The 27,717-nt window shown below is 37.9% G+C and overlaps 1 protein-coding gene across 1 annotated transcript in view; it reads right to left on the bottom strand.

Annotated features, from left to right (window-relative positions):
• The window catches only part of LOC5563749, a 636,451-nt gene that overhangs the window by 175,856 nt on the left and 432,878 nt on the right, over window positions 1-27,717 (bottom strand). The window contains exons 12-14 of the mRNA XM_021845713.1: window positions 26,136-26,270; window positions 5,372-5,488; window positions 4,022-4,236 (exon numbers count right to left, since the gene is read on the bottom strand). Of these exons, the coding sequence (XP_021701405.1) occupies window positions 4,022-4,236; window positions 5,372-5,488; window positions 26,136-26,270 (467 nt within the window). The remainder of the gene's footprint in view (window positions 1-4,021; window positions 4,237-5,371; window positions 5,489-26,135; window positions 26,271-27,717) is intronic.

Below are 27,717 nucleotides of genomic sequence, written 5' to 3'. Positions count from 1 at the left end.
TCACCGTTTTTCTAACATATATACATATCATTTACGAAGTAAAATCGTTTAGATGATGCTAATGCTAGTAGACCGTCATTTTAAAAATGTGAATGAAGTAAGTGTATAGCAGCGTCCAAAACGAGAGTAATCCTAATTTTGTGCAAATTATAGCTATCCTTTTCATAATAAATTCACCATTATTTTCTATATAGGCTGTTCTTCAAAGCATTGCAGTGTGGCGGTGTGAATCTTATCAAATTTAGAGGACAAGTCCAAACGAAACTTAGCATGAGCATTGGCATAAGCATTGATTACCGTAGAATTCGTAGTTGCTACTCGGTGATTAACCAGAATAATCGAAATTGTAGCATACCATCTTCAATGTACATTTTCGAGGACTCTGAAATAAGTAATGTCAATAACGACGTCGGCCACGTCCTTACGGTCATCGGGGAAGTGAAGGAATGTTAGTGTGATTTCCATTGTTACTAAAGACCGAGTATACCTCTTATGTATAGTACCTCTTCATCTTCATGCTCGTCACGGGAACGAGTTTTTATTAGTGGGAAGGATTCAGAAGCTACACAATCTGGATTCACCTTGGTTAGAAATGCGGCTCGTGTAACCTCAGTTGAAGAAGTTATCTCTTTACATAGTCTTCAAAAATATGTCAACATCTCTAGTGACGAATCATTCAAAGAGTTCGTTGCGTTTGGTAAGTGATTCGATTCACGAAACATTATATCAGTGGATGAAAAAACAAAGTCCACACTTCTTGTGTTTTTTTCACGCTTCTTGTGTCGAACTATTCAAAGTGAAATGTATATGTCCTTTAATAAATTCAAACCATTTTCGCGATAAATATGTGTCAAAACATATTTTACTCATTAGGATAGAAGCACAGAGAACAGACGTTCATCTTTAATCGTCAACGTGTGTAAAGCTTTGTACGAGACATTTTAAAGTATGTCGTTATACGCGAGACATTATACGCGAGACATTTTAAAGTATGTCCTGTTACACGACGCTGTCATCAAAATATAGGAGCATCAATTTTGCCGCTTTTTACACTTTGGCGCTAGTCTCACCATCAAAAATTGTCACTTGTTGCATGCGTTGCTTTGTATGCCAATGTTTGTTGACGATTACTAGCGCCATCGTGTGGTCGAAACGAGTTTGTATGTCGCGCTGTCTGCGTTGGCGGCGCTGATTATTGACTCTAACTTTTACAAATGATTTTGATGGATTTTTGTTCGAGCCTCCATGTCTGTTCTCTGTGATAGAAGCATGAAACGAGCTCAGCAATAGATAATCCACCGTTGACAAGGGAGCTCCAAATCACTGCATTTGCGGCACCGGCACCAGCACGCTTGGAAATAAATAACGAAAAATACATTTCCGGCGATACAAACACGAAGGTTGGTTGGTTGTTTGGTTTAACGAGGCTTTAAGGTGAAACATCTCGGAATCCAAAGATGGCCGTCACAATGGCCGACTTGTGCCCCTACTCACGTTTTCAAAGGCACTAAACTGGAGAAATAGTTTGCAAACGTTTCTGATCTTCTTATTTTAAGCTTTCTGCTAGTGCACAAAGCCAAAATAAAAACTTCACTGTTGTTGGATGCTTTCTTCGCGACATTTGTGCCTTTGAAGTTTCAATGCAATCTTAGAAGTTGATTCCAAACCGTGTCACCTTAACCGCAAAAGCAGTCATTCGCCTCTCAATACAAACACGAACCGTCCTGCTTTGGCCTTATACGAAGCACTGCCCAAAAGACGCGCAAGAACCAAAAAAATACTCCGGTGACGCAAACACGAACCGTTTTCCTTGGGCGTTACGAAGCACTACCAGAAGACGCGCGAAAACCTAAAAATACTCCGGCGACACGAACACGAACCGTTCTGCATAGGCTCTACAAAGTACTGCTAAAGACGCGTGAAAACCGGCTTGGGCTCTACAAAGCACTCAGAAATCAAAACAAAACTTAGTATGTAAAAAATATTTGCTGAAAATCTAGCTTTTTTTTCTTCTAATACTTTTATGAAAAATAATGTTAACCCAAACTTGTTCAATACTCATAAGAAATCGTACAATTATCTTCCCATATTCTAATTAGAATTAGTCTCAAAATGTTATGCATTCGGGGAAGTGGGGTAATGGTTTTCGGGGTAATGGCGTCCGGGGTAGTGTCATAGAGTCATAAATTAATAACTTGAAAAATATAAGAGATAGCATTTTGGTGTCTTCTGAACATTTCCTTGTCTGAGCAAGGCACGTTATATGCATAAGTTTCCATAGCGTCAAATTTCATAGCTTTTGAAATACGCTCCTAAACTTTTTTTTTTGGTTCAAAAGATAGCACAATAAAATGTTCTACAATGTTGTAGATTATTAGATATATGAAAACTCTTTAAGGATATACATGTTATGGACAAAAATCGGGTTTCCCTCAATAAGGCCTGTACTCGAAAAAAAAATGCACCACTTTTATCCGAGTGTAACTTTCTTGACTGTGGGTAAAATTTGATGAAAATCTGGGTCTAATTAGATTGGAGTGCATTGTTTACATGTGCAGAATTTCATAACAATCGGCCCAGTGATTATTGAGATGGCATCGAAACAAGAAGAAAAAAAGCCGGAGAATTTTGTGCGCCGTCATGGTAAATCCGACTGCGAGCATGAGATGGATCGGAAGACAACTGGGAATCATCCATATAACTGTCTCTCGGGTTGTAAAATCAGACGACTGAGCGACGGGCTGGAAGTGGAAAAAAATAGAAGACAGCTGACCCTGTGAAGGCCCGGAAGGTGTTGGATTATTTCAAGCGTAATCCGAACCTTTCGATTCGCGACGCGCCTCTGAAGGCCAAGTGCTCCGCTTGGTTCGTTCAGAAAACCATGAGACAAGCTGAGCTTCGTGAATTCATGGTCCGGAAGGCACCGAACCGGCGTGATCAACAAACACGGCGGGCAAATTCCGCGCAAGGAAGCTGTATCGAGAGTGGTTAGCGAAACCGAAATATGCGATAATGGATGACGAAACCTACATCACGGTGGAATAGTAGCGGATCGCGTTAGTAGTGTTTAATTCTTTGATCTTGTCGCTTGCTTCTGTAGGGCGAGCGACGAACACTTTTTCGGCGTTCAATGCTTTTATCGAGTAATATCGCTAATCCAATTAGGTGCATTCATTTGAAATTATATAATCATCGTTTACCAAAACGAATCCTTTACCCAAACCTTTCCCACATCCAAACTCCCAGTGTCTACTTGTGGAAGTGCAGAGGACTCCTCGGCTTCCATGAAGCAAGTAACATGTCAACATTTCCCTCCCATCTCTAAATTGACCTGCATGCGGATGCAGTCGACTTGTTTGTTATAATCATGAGAGCACCAGTACTTACACCTTGAGAAGGCTACTGATCCCGAGTAGCGTCTGTTGGTTTCCTGTGTAAGTACAGCTGTTCTTACAATAACGGAGTAGCACCTGGGGGCGGTCATTCATTCTCATGCTCAATAGGTAGAAGGATCTCATAAAACTTATAATTTTGAAATGATGAATTTAGAGGCTTAGATGATCGGAACTTGAGGATTCACAAAATATCCAATTGTAATGCATCTCCATTGTATTTGAAAATATATAATTTTTAACTCTTTTCTAACGACACCCGTTTATGATTATGAGAGAACAGAATGAATAAATTGCCTTAAAGATATTCAATTCAGCAGATACAGATGAAAATTGTGTATCATCTAGCTATTTAGCTCAGTTATTTGTCAGCATGTATCTTCGAAACAAATTTAATTGTGCAATGAAAGGGATGTAATTAGCCGTGTATCTAATTGGCGATTACGTTGATTGAACCGTTGATTGTCGCCGGTTGTCACAGCGCACCCAACTATCCAACATGCTACCCAGAAGCAAAGTTAAACATCACTCTCACCACGAATGGAGGATTTAATTAAAATCTGCCCACCACACGATTGTTCGATCGACTCGAACGGAGAAACTAGGGTTTCATCTTTTCACTCACTTACCCGTAGATCTGCAAATTGAATGGCAATCCTTTGACTGATTCCGTGTACAAATAGAACGAGTTGAGTTGATGCGTCACGGTGGTGGTCGCTGCCAGAGACGCTTTCGAGGCCGTCGAGGACGATGACAAGGACGACGAGGATGAGATCGGAGCCGCCATTGTCGTTTCACGGTTCAAAGCTGCCGCTTGGACTAGGTCCTGCAGTTGCTTGATTTGCTGGAGGAAAAATGAACGGGAAATGAAACCGAGATAATAGATTAGACAGGGTTTGCATTTGCGAATCCATCGTCAACGGAGACAGGATGGCCGTCGTAGGAGTTTTGCTGTTCCATGTGGTCTCGTCATCGGTGTAACTCACTAGAAGAAAATATTCTAGGGTAGAAGCACCGATTTTGACCAGCCCAAGACACCACTTAAAAACAATTAGGACTTTAGACATGTAGCCTTATATAATAATATTCTAACGACATTATTTTATCCGACATCCGAAACAGGAGCGAATGGAGTGAAAATAAGTGAAAGTATATTTCACGAGAGCTGGAATTATGGGCCTTCCTTAGCCGAGTGGTTACCGAGAGTCCACGGCTACTAAGCAATGCCATGCTGAAGGTGTCTGGGTACAATTCCCGTCGGTCCAGGATCTTTTCGTAATGGAAATTTCTTTGACTTCCCTGGGTATAGAGTATCGTTGTACCTGCCAGAGGATACACGAATGCGACAATGGCAACTTTGGCAAAGAATGCTCTCAGTTATTATTAGGAGAAATTATGGCTACAATTAGTGCTATGACCAAACCAGTACTTCTACCCTACACAATGAAATTGCAATCGAACACTTCTGTTTGGTTTTCAATGCCTCTGACTAACAGATTTTTTTCACTCAAGGCTCTTTGGTAGAACAGATTCCAATGTGCTTAGCAACAATTGTTTACCGATTGCTTGTTGTGAACAGTTTATAAATCAAATTATTATGTTTTTCGTTTAAACAACATGATTCCATTGCTGTGAATTTCGCACATCAAAAATAAACAAACAACGGCAAGTTTGAAATGATTGACATAAACCCTTTCGGCTATGAATGCATTCCGAAAATCGAATGGACGCTATTTGCAAACAAATAAACATCAATATAATTATCTCCCATGCCTCTCGGGTATCGACTGAATCAAATGTAATTTTGAATACATCCTACTAATTAGTGAAACCTGTTCATTAGCACATAGATGGAACTTCCGATGGAAATTGACGATTTGCCTTTGCCTCTCTCGATTCAAACATAGAACGGGATAGAAAAAACAACAAACGCCAGAAAAGACCATCATTGGTCTTTCCCGTCAGGAAATGTGACCCACCTGTTGATTGTTCAGCGATAATTTATTCTGCATAATGACATCGACCACGCGCAGAATGATGTCCGAGGCGATTTCCTGTTCGTGTTGCGAACCGGTCTGTTCGATGTAGCGGAAAATCTGCAACGGAAATAGAAGAAGAAGAACGGGAGAGAGGTGATTACGAAGTCAGGGTTGGATTGAATTTGCCACGCGCTCAAGCTAGGCGCACGTGCGACACATAAATTGGCGTAATGTTTCAACTTTGTAGCGGAAGTTAGCCGAGCTTTACCATAGCTATTACATTTTGTGCTTATAATAGCAATAAGCAAATATTAAATACTTAACCATATATATAGAGCTATTTTGGCACTTTCATGATTCACTTTAGCACGTGGATTCTTTCTCGGCCGATTTGTCTGAGACTGCACAATAAGAAGCACTTCAATACGACGCACATTGTAGCCAAATATGAGCTCAGTAGCTTTTAAAAAATACACTGCCAAAGTGAATCAAAAGTGTCAAGAATAGGATCCGGCTCCCTATTCTGGGATTGTTTATCATGACAGTAAAATAAAACTAGTGATGGTAGTCTCCCACTATAATCACAGAGAACAGACGTTCATCTTTTCTTGTCAGCGTGTGTAAAGCTTGTACTGGTCATTTCAAAGTATGTCGTTATGCTCCTCTTACGTGGCGCTGTCGTCAGATTGAGAACGCTACAAATTTGCCGCTTTTTACACTTTGGCGCTAGTGTCGATATCAAAAATTGCCACTTGTCGCTAGCGTTGCTTTGTGTGCTAATGCATTTTGACGTTCACTAGTGGCATCGTCTTGTCGAAACGAGTTTGTATGTCGGGCTGTCTGCGTTGGCGGCGCTGATGGTTGATTCGAACCTTTACACATGGTTCAGATGAAATTTTGTTCGAGCCTCCATGTCTGTTCTCTGTGCTATAATCTCAATCGGATAGCTCTTCCGCGAGAGTAAACTCAATAGAACATATCTTCGCATATTTCATGCTTGAGATTTTCATGCAAAATTAACTTTAAAAATCATAACTTGATAAGTTATAGACCGATTTTGAATCTTTTGGTCTCAAACAACCCCCATACTCTTCAAGGTTTATTATGTTTCCGAAGAAATGGGATTGGCCATTTGATTCCGGAGTTATTCCGGATTCAAATGAAGTACATATATTCGTTCCGGAAGTGATGGTTCGCAAAGATTTTGCAAGATTAGCGGTAAGGAAATTATTCACTGAGTACTTTCTATTAGTAAAAAGCTGACAGAAGGTCGAATAGCATTGTTTCTCATTGATTTTGGACATTTTCTGAAACTTAAAGAATAGTACCGTAGGACGACTCCCATGATTTTTTATTTTGATCACCAAAGATATAATGCCAAGGACCAATATGAGGTTCTGGCCGCATCCGGATATCTCAGAGTCGGTTCCGTCAGGGCCTCAGTAGGACACTTTGGTATTCCTACTCATTCAAATCGTGCGAGGGATAAAAAATCATATCCTGAACATCATAGCTATAATGACATTGCATAATATGAGGTTCTGGCCACATTCAGATACCCCGGAGTTGGTTCTTATTGGGCTTCAGTGGGACACTTTTGTAATCCTACCCACTCATATCGTGCGACAATTCATGATTTTTTTATCCTGATCATCCTGAACATGGGTTCCGGTCACATCCGGATAACCAGAAATCGGCTCCGGCAGGGCCCCATAGGGAGACTTTTGTAAACCTACTCACTCATATCGTGCGAGAGCGTAAAATTCATGATTTTTTATCCTGACCTTTAAAGATTTAAAGCCATGAACCAATATGAGGTTCTGACCACTTTGCGATACCTCGGAAGCGGTTCCGATAGGACCTGAGAGGGACACTTTTGTAATCCTACTCGCTCCGGATGTGGTCAGAACCTCATATTGGTCCTTGGCATTAAATCTATGTAGTTCAGGATAAAAAATCATGAACTTTGAGCTCGCACGGTACTGTTCTTTAAGTTTCAGAAAATGTCCCCGTTGGGTACTCTCAGGAACCGGTGCCAGGTGACCGGTTATCCGAAATGGCCAAAATCAATGAGAAACAATGTTATTCAACAATCTGGCAGATTTCACTAATAGAAAGTACACAATTAATAAATTTTCTTACCGTCAATCTTTTGGAAAATCTTCATGAACGATCACTTTCGGAACGAATATACCCCATTTGAATCCGGAACCAATCTGGAACCAAGTGGCCAATTCCATTACTTTGGGAACATAAGAAATTTTGAAGACTATGCGGTTTGTCTGAAACCAAAAGAACAAAAATCGGTCTATAACTAGCTAAATTATGATTTTTAAAAGTTCATTTTTAATGAAAAGTTAGGCGTTGTGGTTACAATAGATGTGAAAAACGTATTCAACCTCCGCGCAACACTGCATATAATTCAGATCTCCGACTATCTGTGTAAGATCCTGAACAGCTACTTCCAGAACAGAATATTGGTGTACGAAACCAATGAAGAGCAGAAGTCAATGCAAGTGACAGCGGGCGTCTCATTCTCGGTCTGGAACGGGATGTACATATAATGGAGTCTTGACATTGCGGCTGCCCGGGAAGGTACATAGGGTAGGTGTACCAGTTATGGCCATAGTGGTTCCCTATTTCGCCATACGTGATAACTTGAATGTCTCAACATTTTGAAAAGTTTTTTGTGTTTTAGCAGTAAGATAAAGGATATATCTTGATGTTAAAACATTCGAAAAGATTAAAAATTCGAAAGTTAACCGAATTTTGCATATGGCCAAATAGGGAACCACTATGGCCATAACTGGTACACATTCCCTATTCTTGGTTTTGCGGATGATGTGTAACTTACGGTGATGAGTGAGACGTTGGAAGACGCGGAGATGACGGTGATGAAAACAATTGTCGCAATCGAGAGCAGGATGAGCGAAGTCAAACTGCAGATAGCTGATCACCAAACAGAGATGTTGCTAGTCAGCAACTGCAGGGCGGTTCAGGAGAGATGGAGGTCAACGTCGGAAGGTATGTGATTGCACCGAACCGCGTATTGAAGCTCCTGAGAATGATTGGCAATCGGCTGAATTTTAACAGTCACGTTGATTTCGCATGCGAAAAGTCAGAGAAGGCAATGAATGCAATAGGGAGAATCATGTCAAACTTAGGCGGCCCCAGCAATAGTACGAGGCATCAGCTAGCTAATATCTCGTTATCGATACTGAGGTATGTAATTCCTGCTTGGGCATTGGAACAAAGCACTGGAAATAAAGCGGAGCCGTGGAAAGCAGCACAATGCGTTTCGGCTGATGACAGTGCGAGTTGCAAGTACGTATAGAACGATATCGTCAGATGCTGTATACGCTAAAGCCGATGTGATCACCATCTGCATCACTTTGGCGGAGGATATCGAGTGCTACAAACGAAGAGTCGTTAGAATCGTATGGAAGATGGTCAGAGTTGAATCTATGTCGAGGTGGCGAGTAGGGCTGCGCGGAGAAAGGAAGATGGCCCACCGATATCTACGTGGATGAATAGGAAACAAGGACAGGTGAATTTCTAACTGACATAGAATCGGGTACACAGTGTCGCCACACTGTCCAGGTTACCAAAACATTGAGGAGACATCTCAACATTTACTTTTTGACTGCCTAAGATTCGCGGAAGAGCGGAACGAAATGCTCTAAACATCGAAAAAATCGTGCAGAAAATGTGTTGACATGTAAAACAAATTTCCTCAGAAAAACCTCTTGATCAATTTTTGTTAGACATAAAAACATAAAGAAAATTGCGTCCAACAGGTCTGATCCGGTTTCAATCTCTCTATATTGGAAGTATCCCAGATTTTTTTGTACAAGTTTCATTGTTTTGGTCATATGAATGGCACCGCACAGTTATGCGAGAGCGGAAAATAGTTATTCCTAAAATATTTTGTATTTTATACGATGATTAAATAGTTTTTCTTCAAGATTTCATGATGAATGAGTAAGAATTAGATTTCTAGAGCATTTTGAAGAACATGACCGACGTAATCGTATTTTTGGCTTCTTTGTAAAATATATGGGGAAAACCAAATGAAATTTTTCTACGTTTTGAATGAGAGCACACACTCGCACACAAACTACACTAGTCTTAATTTGAAGATTTATCTGTCAAGTTTCGGTTAATCTTAACCTCATCTAGCGAAAATTTGCGCAACATATGTTACTGTAGAAAACTTTTAGACCATTTCTTTCGCAGAATTTGTTTACTTTTCTTGAGCAGAGCAGCATACCTTGCTTATTGAGTTATGTTACAGAAACGTTATGTTATATCGAGCTGGTGAATGACCGAATCACAGAGAACAGACGTTCATCTTTTCTTGTCAGCGTGTGTAAAGCTTGTACTGGTCATTTCAAAGTATGTCGTTATGCTCCTCTTACGTGGCGCTGTCGTCAGATTGAGAACGCTACAAATTTGCCGCTTTTTACACTTTGGCGCTAGTGTCGATATCAAAAATTGCCACTTGTCGCTAGCGTTGCTTTGTGTGCTAATGCATTTTGACGTTCACTAGTGGCATCGTCTTGTCGAAACGAGTTTGTATGTCGGGCTGTCTGCGTTGGCGGCGCTGATGGTTGATTCGAACCTTTACACATGGTTCAGATGAAATTTTGTTCGAGCCTCCATGTCTGTTCTCTGTGACCGAATATTCACCGACAAGGGATCACCCAGCGTAACACCATAGCGCAGCACGTCTGACCTGGAGTAAGAAACAGCAAGTGAGTCGGATGATATTCGCTGCATGCATAGGCCTGCTGTGATGGAACTCATATTGAGTGTAATCCACTAAAAGTTAAGCTCCGAATCAAGGATGGAACCAAGTGATCATGACAAAATCCACGATGCATCGCGGTTGTCTTTATTGTGCGATCATAGCAACAACGATTAACCTTTTGTCGTTAAGATATCACAACAAACAACGCTCGGTGATTAATGCATCGTTCTGCATGTGTGCTAGCGATTAAGTGTTCGCGAGTCATAGTTTTATCATTCTGGGGATTGTTCCATTTTAATCTGTTGATTTCCCTTCGGATATAGCGTTTGAGAGTCTAAAATCATTCGGGCATGATTTTCGCGAAAAATAATAGCGCGAATGCTCCATGATTCAAGTTGATTGCTACTTGTAACAACATCCTATAAACTTTTTTCGGCATTCTTTTTGCCATGTTCCCCTACCCCTTATCAGTTAGCGGTTACGGTCATAAAATATTAGTTCATTCGGTTTTTTGTCATAGATTCCATTTAGTCAATTTAATTGAAAACAATACTTCGCTCAAAATCCTGAAGTTCTTTTTGGCACAAATCTCCCAATTAGCGAGAAACGTGCTTGAAGCCCTGTTTGTATGACTTTGAACGGAAACATAATCAAACAGGGGCTTCAGGATTTTGAGCAGGATATTGTTGCATAATAAATATGACTAAATTAAATTGCTAGCAATTATTGATACTTAGCTATAAACTACAATGACCTTGACAGAAATCCGTCTAGAATTCTTTCTGAGGTCCACAAAGGTTCGCTACAGATGTTTTCAATGAAACTCATCAGATAACTGAAATTCCAAATGAAGCTTGCAGCTAAAACTACAAGGGGAATCAGCTCATGATTTCGGATAAATCAGACATATGCTCTGAAGCGATGCCTTTTTCATCATTTTATTCACAGATAAATGCTTGCTTCCTGCGCTCTGAGATTTGCAAATAAATTACAACGATGCAAATATTGCAGAATCTCACCCGAAAACAATTTAGACACTCGAAAACCACCATATTCACCACAACGCAAATGAATCATAACGATCCACCGACCAACTACAAGCCGTTATTTTACGCTTTCGCATGTTCATAGAATTTCTGAAAACAATGAAAACACATCCCTTTCCGGCTTTCAACAATCCGGTCCGCCATAAATATATTATTTCATCTAAGACCGAACCACGAATGTTGATGGAAATCGCATCCCCACTTGTTTCCGGCTCTTCTTTACATTTCCTGCAACAAGTCGGTCGGCCACAGCATCAACCATTTCTGTATCCTTCTGCTACCAGGACCCGTCCACCTACACATAACTCCACAACTGGAAAGCACTGAAAGCTGAAATTTTATACACAACTCACAGTTCGTACTGAACCACCAAGATAAAATGCGATCAAGAGCTAGCAGAGACCAAATGCCTTCCGCGAGAAATTATAATGATATAAAAATATGAGCGCACGCCCCCCTTCCTAATTCCCCTATTTTCTCACTCCACTGTTGCACTTCCACGACAAATCCCCGACATTTTCCAGCTAACACAGCTTCCAAGAACCACCACCAGCTATGGTGAACGACTTTTTACTGGAATTAAATATTCATTCTCTTTATTACGAGCGAATTATTTATTTGAGTTTTAATTCTTTCGCCGTAATGAAATATTAAAAGCTCACATTGAGAGCGAGTCTATTCGGTTTGGAATGCGGTGCAATACGAACTGACATTTGGCGGATTTCTGCGCGTTTGAGATTTCAATTTTCACCCGAAGCAATTTTCAACTAGAGAGTATCGTTATACAAAGTCAAAGGAAATGGAATCTCGGAATGGACCAATGCAAGATTGATTGAAGGGAGGTTCAGTGATCTAAGCAGTCAGTGGGTGCGAAGTGAGGTCAGCTACAGGGGAGGTGAAAGTGACAGCTGGCGAGCTGGCTAGCTGGCGAGTATGTTTTCATAATGTCGTTTCTATGGGAATGTTAGGGATTGTTTACCACAGAACACAAATCCTACCGGTAAGTGAAAATTTTCTCCCGCATTTCTGAGTAACGTTTACCTTCTTCATGTGTTTTATAAGATGTAAAATAGTAGAAGCATTAACCTAAGAATGCTAATGTCGCTACTGTTCGTGTTACCAACATCTAGTTTGCCACGCGCTGACAGCTTGAGTACCGGTCCTCAAAGTGTCAAATAAATTTTAAAATCATCCACAATAACATGGCATCGGACAAACAACGAAAAGATACAGTTGAACGGATAATTCAGTTTTGTAAGAACAGCGCCATTAGCGTTCTACTACTAATATTTCTATTTGTAAAATGCAAGTGTTTTATTGATTAAAGTGAGGAAAAGCTATTAGTATGCTACATTTCTTCTATGCCTAGTGAAGCCGAACGAAACGAGATGGAGTGTGGCTGTGAAAAATGTTTGGAGGCACGTCTTGAGTTAGCACCTTCAAACCAAAACAAACTCGCCAGCTTTCACCTGGTATTTCAAAATTGCGAATTCAACATTTTGACACATTGAAGTACCTCCCTTCGAGATACCTTGGACCAATGTACGAGTTCACTATTTGACGTTTGAGCGGTGCCGTGTTATTTATATGGCCATTAGACTGATGCAAATTTTGAAATTTTAGCTCCCCTATGCTTAAACGATTTTTATTATGGTAAATAGCATTCTTACAAAGTTTGAAGTGATTTGGAAGAAATTTGACTGTACACACGCCATTTGAAGTTTATATGGAGATTACTATGGAAAACGCCAATCTTTTGTGTTCAGCCCTCTATCTCTTCGTCATAACATTTTATGGAAAAGTGAACACACTCATCTCATGTCAAAACTTCCCAGCTACAACTTTGCCGAAGACCACTTTTTGATTGGACGTCAGGATAAATTGTTATTCTTCATCATAAACATGGTTTGCATGTAGCATGCTCCACCAACTGTTCGATAGGCAACAGTGGTACTCCTGGCGGGAAGAATAGATCAAAGTAATCCAGGCTACTATGTTCTACAGCAAAAAAGCAGTGTTGCTCTGAAAGTAATTGAATGATCATCTCAGCATGATATAGACTTTGTTATCAATAATAACAAATTATCCTTACGTCCCATCAAAATGTGATCTTCGGCAAAGTTGTAGCTGGGAAGTTTCCACATGAGATGAGTGTGTTCACTTTTCCATAAAATGTTATGACGAAGAAATAGAGGGCTGAACACAAAAGATTGACGTTTTCCATAGTAATCTCTATATCAACTTTGAATGGCGTGTGCACAGTCAAATTACTTCCGAATCACTTCAAATTTTGGGAGGATCAATTTCATCATAATTGACATCTTTTAAGCATAGGAGAGCAAAAACTTCAAAATTTGCATCAGTCTAATGGCCATGGTAACCCGACATCGCTCAAACGTCAAATTAGTGAGCTCGTGCATCGGTCCATACCTAGGGCAGATATGAAATTAATAATCCAGAATGCACTACTGGATGCATGATATCAAAGATGGGAATCCAATAATGGTGAATTTCTGAGAAAAATAAAAAATACTGTGTCAGAATGGTCAGACAGAAAAAATCGAAAAGAACAGATCTTATCTCGTTTAAGAATAGGGCACACAAGAGTTACACATGCGCACTATATCTCCAGTTCAACTAAAACAACTTGTGAAACCTGTTCAGTCCCTCAGACTGTTGAACATATTTTACTAAACTGTCAAATTGTGGACGGACCGGATGTAGTGGTTAGAACACACGCCTCTCACGCCGAGGACCTGGGATCAAATCCCATCCCCGAGATAGTCACTGACAAAAAATTTGTAGTGACGACTTCCTTTGGAAGGGAAGTCAAGCCGTTGGTACCGAGATGAACTAGCCTAGGGCTAAAAATCACGTTAATAAAGATAAAAAAAAAAAAAAAAACTGTCAAAAATATGCCGAAATACGTCAGAATTTGAATTTGCAAGATAGTATAAGAACCGTGTTAAGCAATGATGTGAATGAAGAAGAGAAATTATCGAAGTTTCTCAAAGAAACCAAATTGTTCAACGAATATAAAAATTAGCTTTAAACGTCTGAAGAGGCTAATCAGCTGCGAAAGCTGAAAACCTCTATAACAATGATAAAAAAAAGTCAAAGGATTGTATCTTTCAGTGAAAAATTGATATATCAGGAAAAACTTGGATAAAATTCACACGACAAAATGAAGGCATAGCAGAATGGGATCTTGAAACTGAAAACATGAAAACCACCCAGCTATATCGTTGTGTTTAAATACATGGAGTTAATACTCAACATTTTTATGATCAAAAATTTGATTTTTAGAGCACGGGCATAACTACGTTTTGTTATTGGAAAGGGGTTCGAAAGCTACATGATCTGCATTCACCTCGGTAAGTGATGCGATTCATGGGACCTCAATATGAAAAGGCTCTCATCAGTCATTGAAAACAAATTTAAGAACCTATTGAAAGTTGAAACATTTTGTGTTTGGATCCATTAAAAGAGGAAGGAAAAATGATAAAAATGAACTATGAAAAAAACAATCAGGAATAGTTTCTGTGAAAAATATAAACGATGTTTGAATAAAAGTCTCAGTCGACACTCACACTGATGAAACACCCATAATTCATTGAAGAAATACTTGAAGGTTGCATTCCTATCATTAAAACGATAAAAAATATGTGTTGTCGTACATAGTTTACACCTGAGAGATACTCGCGAAGAGGAAAAATATCAACGTCATATGCAGCTCAGATTCCGCTGTCACGAAACGTCAGATGCAGCCAGTCGTTTTTATGGCTGAAAAAGTAAAAAGTATTGTATTCAAAATAAACTGTTATTAAAAACCTCTGCCAGCAGGAGCAGTTTTTTTCCAAAGATGCTGTTAAATCTACACACAACGTAGTTATTTTCAATGTCTGCTACATTTGCTGACATAAAATTTCACTCAAAAGGCTACCTATGCTTCGGTGTAATGCAAACGCAATATTTTTTTGCTGGGAAGGTCATGTGAGGGTTTTAACGGCATGCGCATGATTGATATAAACACAAAGCGGAATAAGAATAAACTCAGCAATCACGGAAAAAGAGGACCCAACGAACTCGTCCTTAGCATTACAATTGCTCTGTGACTAGATTTAGCTGTTATACTATACACACAATAATAGTAGATGATTTGTTTAATTACTGATAATTCACTATTGTCAGATTTCTACCGTTATTGTTAAAAATGTAAGATGATTACTTCGAATAGTGTACTGCAGCCGTTGATAGCTGAGAGCTATGAAGAAAAAATATCAATAAGTACACTTTCCACATTGCATGTAAAAATCTTCTCACCTGATATACGCTTAGTTTAAGATTAATTTTATAGTCTAAGCAGGTAAATTCAATTAAATCTTAAGAAATTCACGTATACTATAAAAACAGCTTAAGAGATTTAGAGTATTGTAGAAAAGCACTTAGTAAATAGTATGCAAGTTTTCTGCAAATCATTTACGAGTGACATCGCCATACGGATGGTTCTCCTTCTGGATAGTACATTGGAAGACGAAGCACAATGGGCTCGATGATCGGCGGGTGCGCTTATAACGATCATTATCTGATATATTTTTTTGAAAGTACCTCGCTTATCCCCAACAGACCTCTGACGACGAACACCCCTCGGCATGTACGGACGTAAATTATCACAGGGCGCATACGAATATCAAGAAAAAATGTCAGAGAGCAGAAACCTGTCAGAATGGGCAAAACATCACGATCGATTACGTTGCAAATTTGTGAGAGATTCAATCTTAGTGGTAGATCTAAAAAGAAACAAATTGTCCTAATTTTCTAAATTTTCTTAAAGCTAGTATTTAATATGCAGTTGAGTGAATTTGAACCTAAATGTAAGTGTAACACTAAACATATAAAAACACCTATTAATTACCTAATATGAATTTGTAAATCTAGGTACGACACATCAAACACACACTGTTAGCTAAATTTGTAAAACTAAAGGATTAGTATGAAGAAACTGTTAAAATTGTAAGTATATTTGTTATCCTAAAACATACAACAATTATAAAATAAATTAATTACAGCTAAAGCTGTCCCAACCAACTTCGAGTTTTACCCACGGGACTTCTAAAAGAAAACAGTTACAACAAGAACTGTAATAGTTAAACATGAATCGGGTCTCAAATCTCTCAGCGAAAAGCATTCCTCCATATTGGGTACATTTTTGTAATAGAAATCAGAAATTTCCATTTAATGTTAAATGTATGCTACGCCCTATAAGCTCTTAGTCATTTATTCGGATTTGCTCGAAATATACATTTCTAATTCTAAAAACGTGTGATCTATGTTGAATTCAATGTCAAAAAGAAAAAAAAATATCAGAAATATTATTTTACACGAATTTATACCGGTGTATGCACAACATTTAATATTAAGACAATTTTGTAGGTAAATTTTTCTATAGATTCTGTAATTTTTTGAACCTAATCTAATCCATGTTCTTAATTAAGATTCTTCAACCAAGTTCCAACTGAAATAATGTCAAACAACAACTTGATTGACGATTTCCACATGTTTACATACCCATTACACTACGGAACACGGTTTTATCTCCAGCATCAAAATACCGCTATTTACTTAATTAAGGGTTTCTGAATCCATTGCGTTTACAGAAATATCAAAGCACGTCAAATTTTTGAGATATTGGCTGTTGAAAATGCAAAAATTGACTATTTCAGCCAACTTGCATGCAAGTTTGCCAGCTTGTAAGGCAATTTATTTGCTTAATTTTCCACAGAAATCAAACTTTATGTGTACAGCAATAGTTATCATCAAAGTTTATAATACTTTTGATGCTCAAAAGTTATTTTTTGATGGTTTAGAAAACTTTTGTATTTCTTCATATAAAAGAAACGAAGAATTTTAAATGGAGACTGCAAGCATGTTAAAAAAATCGGTTTAATCTGAATTTAATCGTACAATTTCAACCAAAATATATCTAAAATAATAGTTTATGTTCTCTTTTGCATGTTTGGTGGATAAGATCACAAAACAAATAATAAAATATGTTTCAATTTTCATGTAAACATCAATAAAACCAATGTTTTATACAACTTTGCGACCTGTAGATAAAAATTGTGACGTGCTGGGAAATTTCTGAGAACGGCATCAGATTCAGCAACCCCAAATCTACTAGAGACGCATAATTTGATCCTTGAGATACGCAAAAACGTCATTTTTGTTGTGCTGTGTTATCAAAGTTACCCCAAAACCAAAAATCGACTTTCAATTATTTAAAAAATTATCGTTCCATTTAATTTGAATCGTTATGAAATTTTTCAACTGAAATCAATATCTGAGATACCAGTACTTAATTTAAACATATCAAATAAAAAACTTTTGAATTGAATGCAGATATATTCAGATTTTTCTATAAAAATCTATCAAAGTTACCCCGTATTACGATACTAAAAAACAGTGCTTCAAAATTTTACTATTTTCGACGTATTTTGAACTATAGAAGACTGAGAGAGCATTTTCATTTCACAGACGAAGCTTACATTGTGAAAATAATTAATTGGTACAAAACCCAAAATCACTTCCTTACAGAGTTCAACAGAGCTAGGGTAACAGTCGTATCCTAGGCCAAGTATAGGAAAGTTAACTCACTCACCCAAACGCTGCTGATAAAAAATAACAACATATTTGCTGTCTCCGAATGGTAAGTGACAGTCGAACTGTACTGTGATGAGCGCTATCCTCAAGATTCGTAACCGAATTCGAGAAGGCGAAAATCGGGCCAACCACGATCTTCTTGTATCCGCAAGACACAAACAAAGCGTTCGGCATTCAGTCATCGAATGCGTTGAGCCGAATGAGCACATTCTCACTCACTGAATCATTCACTGGTGTGTATTGTCTATCAGTGAACACTCATCAGCAGTCGAAACCGATTGCGAATCGGGCGCAATCAGAATGTAGACAATCATTCGGTATTGTGATCGGTTACCTTCGGCACTCACCCTGATCAGGGTTGCCATATATACAGATTTACCTGTATTTTACATATTTTTTCGAATATTTTGTGACCAAGAATCTGTATATACAGATAACAGGTTTTTTGGGAACAATACAGATGTACAAATTCTGTATACAGAATTCGACCAAAATTATACAGTTTTATACAGATTTTTGAGCAAAAATTTAAAAACATACTTTTGAAAACCTTAAAATTTAAGCTGAGATGTGACAATTCAGCATTTTAGTTGCAAAGGACTGGTATTTCCCTGAATTGCTTGCGTAATTTTCATGACTATCCTAAGTTTTAGTGATACAGATTTAGAAAACAGATATTTTGCCCTAGGATACAAAATACAGATAATAGGCCTTTTCATATGACAGGTCCATCCATGCATTTATTTACATCGGTGGAGAACAGGTGCTAACACGGGACTGTCATCGCCATAGAAGGACTGTCAAAGAGCTTCCCGATCAGCTGATTTGAAACGTCATGTGAATAGGCCTATACAATGATGAAATACAGATTTAAATGTGGCAACCCTGATCCTGATGCCGATATTTCCATCGCGTGATACTCGACCAATGTTGTGGATTTTAAACCATAAGTAAAATCCATAACATTGGAAGTACGCATCGGAAATTGAAATGATCTGCTCAGTTGCAGAAGCGCCAACCTCGCTCCTGACCGTATGAAGAAGTTAGTGAGATAAACGGAATAATAGAGAGATTTTTTTTTTCATGTTTGCACTAGGCGCATTAAGGGACGATCAATTTCACGACAGTGATCGACAACAAACCCAAATTCAAGCGTGTTCTAGAATAAGGGCGTAAGTCGCATGATCGATTTCTCTTCATCGATCCTCTCTTCTGTGAATATAGGTGACAAGAGGTGGGTTTGTTTGCATTTTTCACTTCAGGACGCAAGGCAGCGATGCAATCTTCCTTCCTGGAGTGAACAACTTTCAATAAACCTGCATCTTGTCACCTTTATTCACTAAAGAGAGGATCGATGAAGGGCAATCGATCATGCGGCTTACGCCCTTATTCTAGCACACACTTGAATCATGGCTTTTGCAACAAATCTGTATCTTTTGAGTTCAAGCTATTCGTGATCAAACGTCAAAATCCCACCGCAAAATCGCTAGTGTTTGGAGGTGATGTTTTCTTCCAAAATACGAAATCATCACCTCCAACTTAGTTCTAACACCAACCATTATATGAATAATGGGGGCGCGTCGGTCGTCGCAAGTTTCTCGTTAAACAATCAATACTCACAAATTTTATTATTTCAAACTTGCCACGGTGCACAATATAGATCACCTACTACCTATTCCGAAAACTGGCAGCTACTTGATCTAGTGGCACGGATGAATAGAAATATTAGTGGTAGAACGCTAGTAGCGCTTTTGTCACAAAACTGATTTAACTAATTATTACCTTTAATTGTTATTTTTCATTAATTGATCAATCCCACGCAATAGAGGATGATTTGTTGTGGCCTTTGACACTTTGAGGCCCGGTACTCACGCTGTCACATCGTAGCAAACTAGATGTTGGTAACACGAAAAGCAGCGACATTAGCATTCTTAGGTTAATGCTTCTACTCACGGATGGTATATGGTACGATATTCCTATCAACGTCACATGTTTACAACCAAATTGATTATTTACACTAGTAAATAGCCTGCCTTTTTAATTTTGTATGCTGTGCTAACTTACGAAGAATGGGGCTCTGCACAAAAATCACTCGCTCTCTTTCGCTCTTTCATGAAATTAGTAAACAACAAGGCCAGTAAACGTCAAAATCCCATGCAAAATCAAAACAGTGCAGAGGCCCATAGTGTAGGTGACACGTTGGTTAAACTCTCATCTAAAAGATATCCATTGCAGATCGAAGTTTGTCGACGCGCCCTTCGTTATGATTTTTGCAATGGACTTATCCACGGTCTTCTTTTATTGTCGATTTTTCTTTTTCTTTTCCGCTCTAAATGCGGGCCGTGTTTACATAAAATGACATCCGGACCAACATCCAGTGAAGGAATGTTCACCGAATGAACACGAAGTGGATGAATGTGCTGCGAAAACGTTCATTTTCTGTAAACATAGCCCGCAGTAAAGGTTTTCTTCCCGCTGGAAGTTGCAGCGTGACGTCATCGTAGATTAGTTCATAGCATAACGACTGTTTACATCGTTCTTAAATAACAGTTGGCGCTAGCGTTAAAAAGTACATACGACCAAGGGTGGAACTGGCGGCTCTTTACTGCTACCCCTACGTGTCGCTGGTTCTAAAAAGTAAACAACCATACAAAACTCCGACCAAACAATGGTGAAGGCGTAATCAATTTTAAAGAAAACATTTGTTTTGGGAATTAGGCCGAATTTGTTGATTACATTGCCAACAGCGCACTGCAGTAGCACGTAGCAAATAACTGCTTGCAAACAATATCCTTCAAGCGCATTAATTACCTGTAATTTTGCGAATAATATTTTTTACTTTTCCGCGTTAAGCCTTTAAGCTGGTTCTGGACTTAGGTTGGCGGCTTTTCAATTTTACTCCCATTTGACAGCCGCCCTCCACCCTTGCATACGACAACCTTTCGAACATTCAGTTTCTCTCACTGGCCGCCGAGCGTCGATACTGATGTTTGTATTTCGATAACTGATCGCGCTTTGCTCGGTTCTCAAAGTTCTGAATAAACTAAAAATGTTAATTACTTGCAATTAGGAAACTGGATCGAAAAATTAGTGAGAAGAAATCATGCGTAATGCGAGTATATAACCTTTTGTGTCTAGTTCATCTTCCGTTGCTTGCTTTGCTGTCGTTCTTACTACCAATAAAAAAGTGAAATCTATTACCTTTTTAGTTTTGAATATCGCCCTATTCATGAATAAAACCTAAAGTCGATATTCATAATTTATTGAATTCCTAACATTTAGAAACGATTAAAGTATGTGTTGTCATACATAATTTACACATAAGAAAAAAAGTATGAAATAAGCTCGCAAATTGATCGGGTGTTTAGACAGACTGGACTAAGTGATTTTAAATGGTTTCAGGAAAACGTATACCAGGCATTCGAAAAATCAAAATATATGCATTGCTTGCTGTTATAATGAAACTTATCTATTTGATAATGCATCTGTATCAAAATAGTATCAGAAAATTCAGAATTGATAAAGTTGTTAGCGTATGTTTAGATCGCCAAAATACCCTCTAGTTCGGTCTGTCTGAACACCGACCAATTGATCCTCCATTTTTAAATGAGCAGGCTCAAATCACTTGCATCTTCGTTTAACGCGTACAGGGAAGCTGAGTTAGAAAACACTCTAGAGATGCGAGATAAACAGCTTAATTGCTCGAAACTGATCATCAAGAGACGCGAAAACGGAGAAAAGTTTGGATCGAGAAAGGTTAAATTTGTAATAAAAAATAAGGCTTTGCTGTTGGAATTTGAATTCGGCAAAATCAACTGTAAATATGTTGACAGTCTATAAAGGCAAATTAGGGGCGATTTATGGTTAGGGGAAAATGGCTTGGCAACTTGAAATTTGTTATGATTCTTTTAAGTTTTTTTTTAATGCGGTAAAACAGCAATTAATCTCTTCCGATTTTTTTTTCAACTGTAGAGCAATGTTAAGTAAACCGTGCAAAATATTTATATTTTAATAAAATCTTTTGACAACATGCTCCCAAATTCCTGTCCAAATTTCAGTACCAAAGGCTTTAGCCTAGACAAGAAATACATGTTTACACAGTTTTTAAATATTTTGCGTTGGTTTCAGTAACACCTCTTGGCTAAAACTCAAGTTTTGGATGTATTTCGTTTATCGTGTTCCTTCTGAAATATCATGAATATCCTCGCGGTGTTAAAAAGTAAAACTTCGACTCAGTCGACTCAGTGAACGTCGAACATGATCAAAAGTATCAAGGTTCGAATTTGAACCCATTTTTTCATAAAATTTTAAATATGATATAGCCGTTATTTTAGCGGTAAAATTGTGCGGCAGTCATTTAAAATTCACATCCAGTGGCGGCGGTTACGAGCTGATAATATGCGCGCAATTCAAACGCATCGTCTACAAATAGACTTGGATTTTTTCGTTTTTCAAGGACGCGAATGTTCCAAATTTGCTAAATCTGAAACAATTGGGGATCTTAATTATCACTATTTTGGCGTAAAATTTGACGTTTGTTAATCCAATTTGACGTTATTTGACGTTTGTTAATCGAATAGGGTAACGACTGTTTATTTCGTTCTTAAACGCTAACGACGGCAAAAAGTACAGGCAACAACCTTTCGAACATCCTGTTTCTTTCACTGGACGCCGAGCGACGACACTTTTGTTTGTATTCCTCCCACTGATCGCGCTATGCTGGATTCTCAAATTTCTCAAACTTTCAACACAAGCGCATGGAAGAATGGTAGTCGGCAAACTGTCAAAACGTATGTAAAATAATGAAAAACGTAAATTGCTTGCAATTAGGAAACTGGATCAAAAAACTAGTGGTTAGAAATCAAGTGTAAAGTGAATACATAACTTTTTGTGTTTAGTTCATCTTCCGTGGTGCTTTCTTTCTGCAGGATTTCGTATTTACTACCACTGAAAAAGAGCCATCTATTGCCTTTTCAGTTTTGAATATCGCCCTAATAAAACATTAGTTTTGTACATGACATTTATATTAGCGTGCAAAATTTTGAAATCACACCCTGAAACATGCTAAAGTATTTTGTCCATACTGACCATATTCGCATAACTATCCCATGTATAGATGTATTATGTATTATGCTAATGTATTATGCTAATATAGGCAGCATATCTCTGAGTCAACTCGTTCGAGAGGGATTCGCGATAAGGGCCTATCTGACAAATTAATAACAATGAGAAAATAACCAAATTCTCATGTATTATTTTTAATCCCAATTGGAGAAAATATACTAAAACTTTAACCTTTCCACTTTAATACACATTTCATAAACCTAGTTTTAAAATCCTCATAAATACCAAACACATCTCCTACAATTTCCCTAGCTATTTCGTACTAAAAAAATATTATAAGGTTTCGCCTTAAACGCACTCAAGGATGCCAGTATCGCCCAATGTTATGAGCCTGTAATCGATATTATTTTCAGTATCGCCTATTACTTTTGCGCCGTGTTTACATTCTGGTTTCAATTAAGCCCGCCATGTTTGTTTGCAGTGTCGCCGTTTACTCTCGCCGTGTTTTGATTTCGATTTCAGATGCGCTCATCACTTTGATAAACAAAAACACAGGCGTAATCAATAAAGTGTGTGGTTTGGCATGAGGTGAAGTTTCGTCTTCTACAAATTTGCGTTTTTTGAATAGTTAAATTAACGATAGGGAATAAGTTCAAGTGCAGTAAATAGATAATCGAGCTACAATTTCAACGCTATATTTTCTTAAATTGTGTACATTTTGTCAGCTTCGCCTGATTCGCGAATCTTTCTGGCGTTTAATTGTAACTCTCTAAAGCGTTTTTCGAAAATAACACTGAAAAAACATCGCTTATTTTCTTTGCATCGGATAGACCAAACATTTAAATAAATGCATCATTTAAACCATAAACTTTTGTTTTTGCGAAATTTGGCACAAAAATGCTATAAACTATTTAATATTGATAAATCCCCTAAGTATGATGTATGTACCGTGCAATTTATTTTTTCTAAATATTTCTGCCAATTTCCGACTTAACTTATCAAAACGTGAATAATAAGGCATAAATAATTTGTGTTTTAAGTAAGTACTAGTGTCATCATACCTTTGTATGATAACTTGAATGACTTTTTTGGTAATAATAAATAGTTTTCCGATTTTTACATTTTTTTGCAAGTGCTTTCGAAGAAATATAAGATGCATTGATTTAAAGTTTTGGTCGATTCAATTCTGAGAAAATAAACTATGTACATATTTGTTTTTGAAAAATGTTGCAACTTAAAGTAAAAATGTAGTTAACAATAATTTTAAATACATGTTCTTCGTGTGTATAGGTCTCTTCAGCGGCACCTGTCCAATACTCCACAAATTAGTTAAAACCGAAATGAATACGGTTGACATAAAATAAGCCTACTTTGTTTCCTATAAGGATCAAAAGCCATAATAGGTGTAGTTTCAACAAACACAGAAAAATAGTCCTTATCTTTCCAATCAACCATTACTGTGTATAGTATTAATTGTGTAAAGATTAAAAAATCAACGCAGTAGCAAGTGATTCTCAGCTTATCTAGCTCTCTTATGAGCACTTATACAAAAATCAAAATCAAAATCTTTTGTTTTATGTGTTTGTAGTGTGGCAAGCACAAAAATACTGTTTTTCTTCTTGCTGGCTTAACTGTGATGAAGTCTGCTTCTCAGCTTAGTGTTCTTCCAGTAGCACTTCCACAGTTTTCAACTGAGAGTTCTCTCTGTCGATTAACCATTTTTGCCTGTGCATATCGTATGGCAGGTACGAAGATACTTTATGCTCTGGAAAGTCGAGAAAATTTCTTCTACGAAAAGTTCCACGACCGAAGGGATTCGAACCCACATCCCTTAGCTTGGTCCCTACGAAGATACTGTATGCCCTGTGAAATCTGGAATATTTGCAATCCGTATGTATTTTTAAACTACACAACGGTGACTGTAACTGTGATGACTGACTGTCACTTACGAATCATAAAATGCGTAAAATGTAATATGTCACTTAAAATCATCTGAATACCACATGTGTCGATGACAAATGGCAACTAAATTAACTTATCACATTGAAGGTGATCATCGCCCATAATCTATCCTAATATTTATCGCAAATATCTCAAATTGCTTTATTTAACCAGCAGAAGTTTGTTTTGAATTGCAAACAAGCTTCTGTTTACGCATTTCTACGCAATTCAGTCGGAAAGCACGAACTTCGATTCGACTACACAGTACCTATGAACTGACAGTCTCATTAGATTAACACTGCTCCTCTAGTTACATAAACAAATACCAACAGTGGCAGAGATAATCCCTGGGCCCACTCTTCCGCTCTTATCCCACTCGAAACCGGATACGGAAGGAAAGGCGAAGGGTGCCTTTATCCGATTTCTGTGCCACATTTGAGCAGCAGCGCACTATGGGATAGAGACCTTCTTTGAGGGTCCAAAACATCTCGCGCTTTGGGGATGTGATTTTAATCTAGATAATTTACAAGTTTTGTAGATAATTTTTATCTTTATATATTGGAAGAAATTTTGAATACAATTATTTATATATTTTTGTAAAAAATAGTTACAGGTTAGGTAAGAATAAATTAATTGGAAGCATTTTTTTCTCTTATAAGCAGGTGAATTAAATTCACCTGTAAAAATTCTGAACTGCTATGGTAAATGAAATGTGATAAGTTTTGAACAAAATGGTAATAATAGCTTAATTAAGTTTTATCAATTTGGGTTGTATAGTAATAAATAATTAACAAAAGAGTACATTTTCTAAGTGTATCACAATTTTATTGCCCTTCAATATCCGGAGTTTGATATCATAATTGTTAAAGAAGATTTCAATTCGTAGACTCAATGACATTTCAAATTGTGCAACGACAGCTCGCCTTGAAGTAAAATTTTCCGATGGGTGATTTAATTGTGTTAGCCGTACTAATTTCTAGTGCGTTTTAAAAATAGTTCCAGGGCACGGAAATGTTCGAAACTTTGGGTTATAGTTCAAATTTACACATAGATTCAGAAGATGATAGGGCTATTAAATACTGAACATTTTGAAATTAATAAATGAAATGTTTTAAAACTTTTAAATGATACTAATGAAGGAAATAAAGAGATCTATATAAACAGTCGTCAGTCTATTCAACCATATTATTTTGACATCTTTGACACTTCTCCAGGTTTGGCCAACCAAAGTGCCCCATAGTGCACCATAGTCACACAATATTCTAGCACTCATACCCACACTCGCACGAAAAAGCTCACTTACCTCTTGCAGCAGTTCCAGCAGCACCCCGCCCTCTCCCGGCAAGAATCCGGCGTAGTGGTTCATCGCATATTCCAGACACGACTGCAGAACGCTGGTGCCGTTGGTTTTCTGGTAGCCGAACGTAAGCCCCCGGAACTGTTGTGGTGTTTGCATTGTGATGAAAGCGATCCCGAAGTGGGCCATTTCGCGTGAGGTTTGTAGTTATTTTTTTGTTTTGTGCCATGTGTTACGGGTAGGATCACAGAAGCAGTTATGAGCCCGACGTTGCGGCGTGGTATTCGGAATGTGGTTTTTCGGGGGTATTTTTTTTGTTTCGAGAGGATTGTTATTTTCCCATGAAGGTTCGTTCGGTGGTAATATTTGTTTTCGTTTTTGATAATTCCATTCGGGTGAATTCGCAAGTGGATTGTGTATCGTTTGGTGAATCCGTAGATGATCGTCAAGCACAATGTGGGAGAAGAAACGAAAAGAAAGGAACATTGCAATGAAAATATTTTTATGGAGGTTAGTAAATACATATTAAAGTTTGGTCTGCAAAATATGTTTCAATTGCATAATTTTGTACCAGGAGATCGCTTTGTGTTGTACAAGGTCTGATAGATGTAGAGCAAAAGAACATTGCGACTTACATGGTTCATAAACGTATAATTGCCCCATGTAAACTCCAACAAACATGGGACTGACATGCATTTATTGACTGGACAGCAATCCGTCCATATGCACACATACTTCCCTCTAAAATCCAACCGAATTTTCTCGATTATCAGATGTACTTCGTACCGGATAAAGATTCATTTGATAAGGGAACAATTAATATAACGCGGTGGGAAGTGAAAGTCATTCTAAGGTGGCGTCCAACGTCTGTAATCCAGTTCTTTCCATTGATATATTGGTAGTAGGTCATTTGGCATAAAGTCGTTTGGCATAAAGTCGTTTGGCATAATGGTTGTTTGGCATAATGGTCGTTTGGCATAATAATCGTTTGGCATAATTAGTATGAAACCAAGAATTTCTCAATTTTCGTTTTACGTTTCTATTGAATCTTTCTGATGACAAAAGACTTGTTTTGGAGTCAATTAATACAAAATGGCACTCTATTCAACATTCATTCGCTCTTGAATAAATTTAAGCATATTAGGAAAGATATTGCCAATAGTATGTTATTATTTATCCAGAAATTATCCTTCTTTCATATATTAATTCTTCTTTTGAGTTTCGCTATTGGAACAAATTTTTGCATTGAAGATTTTTATGTATTTAGCACAAATTTACCCTTCTATTAATTGTTCTATTTTTTTCCTAAATATGATGTAACCATTATTATAGGCATGAAAACTGTTGATTTTAAATTTCAATAAATTTCTCCTTCTTTTATGCATACGCTGTTCTTTGGAGCTATATTTTTTAAGTATTTTTGTATACAACTGACAAAAGGGCGGCAATCGATAACATTGATCTGCTCAAATTTTTAACGAAAAGAGAAATCGATTACTGCAGTTACTTTGATGGGTTGTGCTACTTTTCCCCGAATGTCGTTTCCCCGAATGCCATTTCCCGTTTCCTCGACTAGCCCACTCCCCCG

Source organism: Aedes aegypti, chromosome 2 (genome assembly GCF_002204515.2).
Source record: "Aedes aegypti strain LVP_AGWG chromosome 2, AaegL5.0 Primary Assembly, whole genome shotgun sequence".
NCBI lineage: Eukaryota > Metazoa > Arthropoda > Insecta > Diptera > Culicidae > Aedes > Aedes aegypti.
This window is presented reverse-complemented; position numbering and strand designations above follow the sequence as displayed.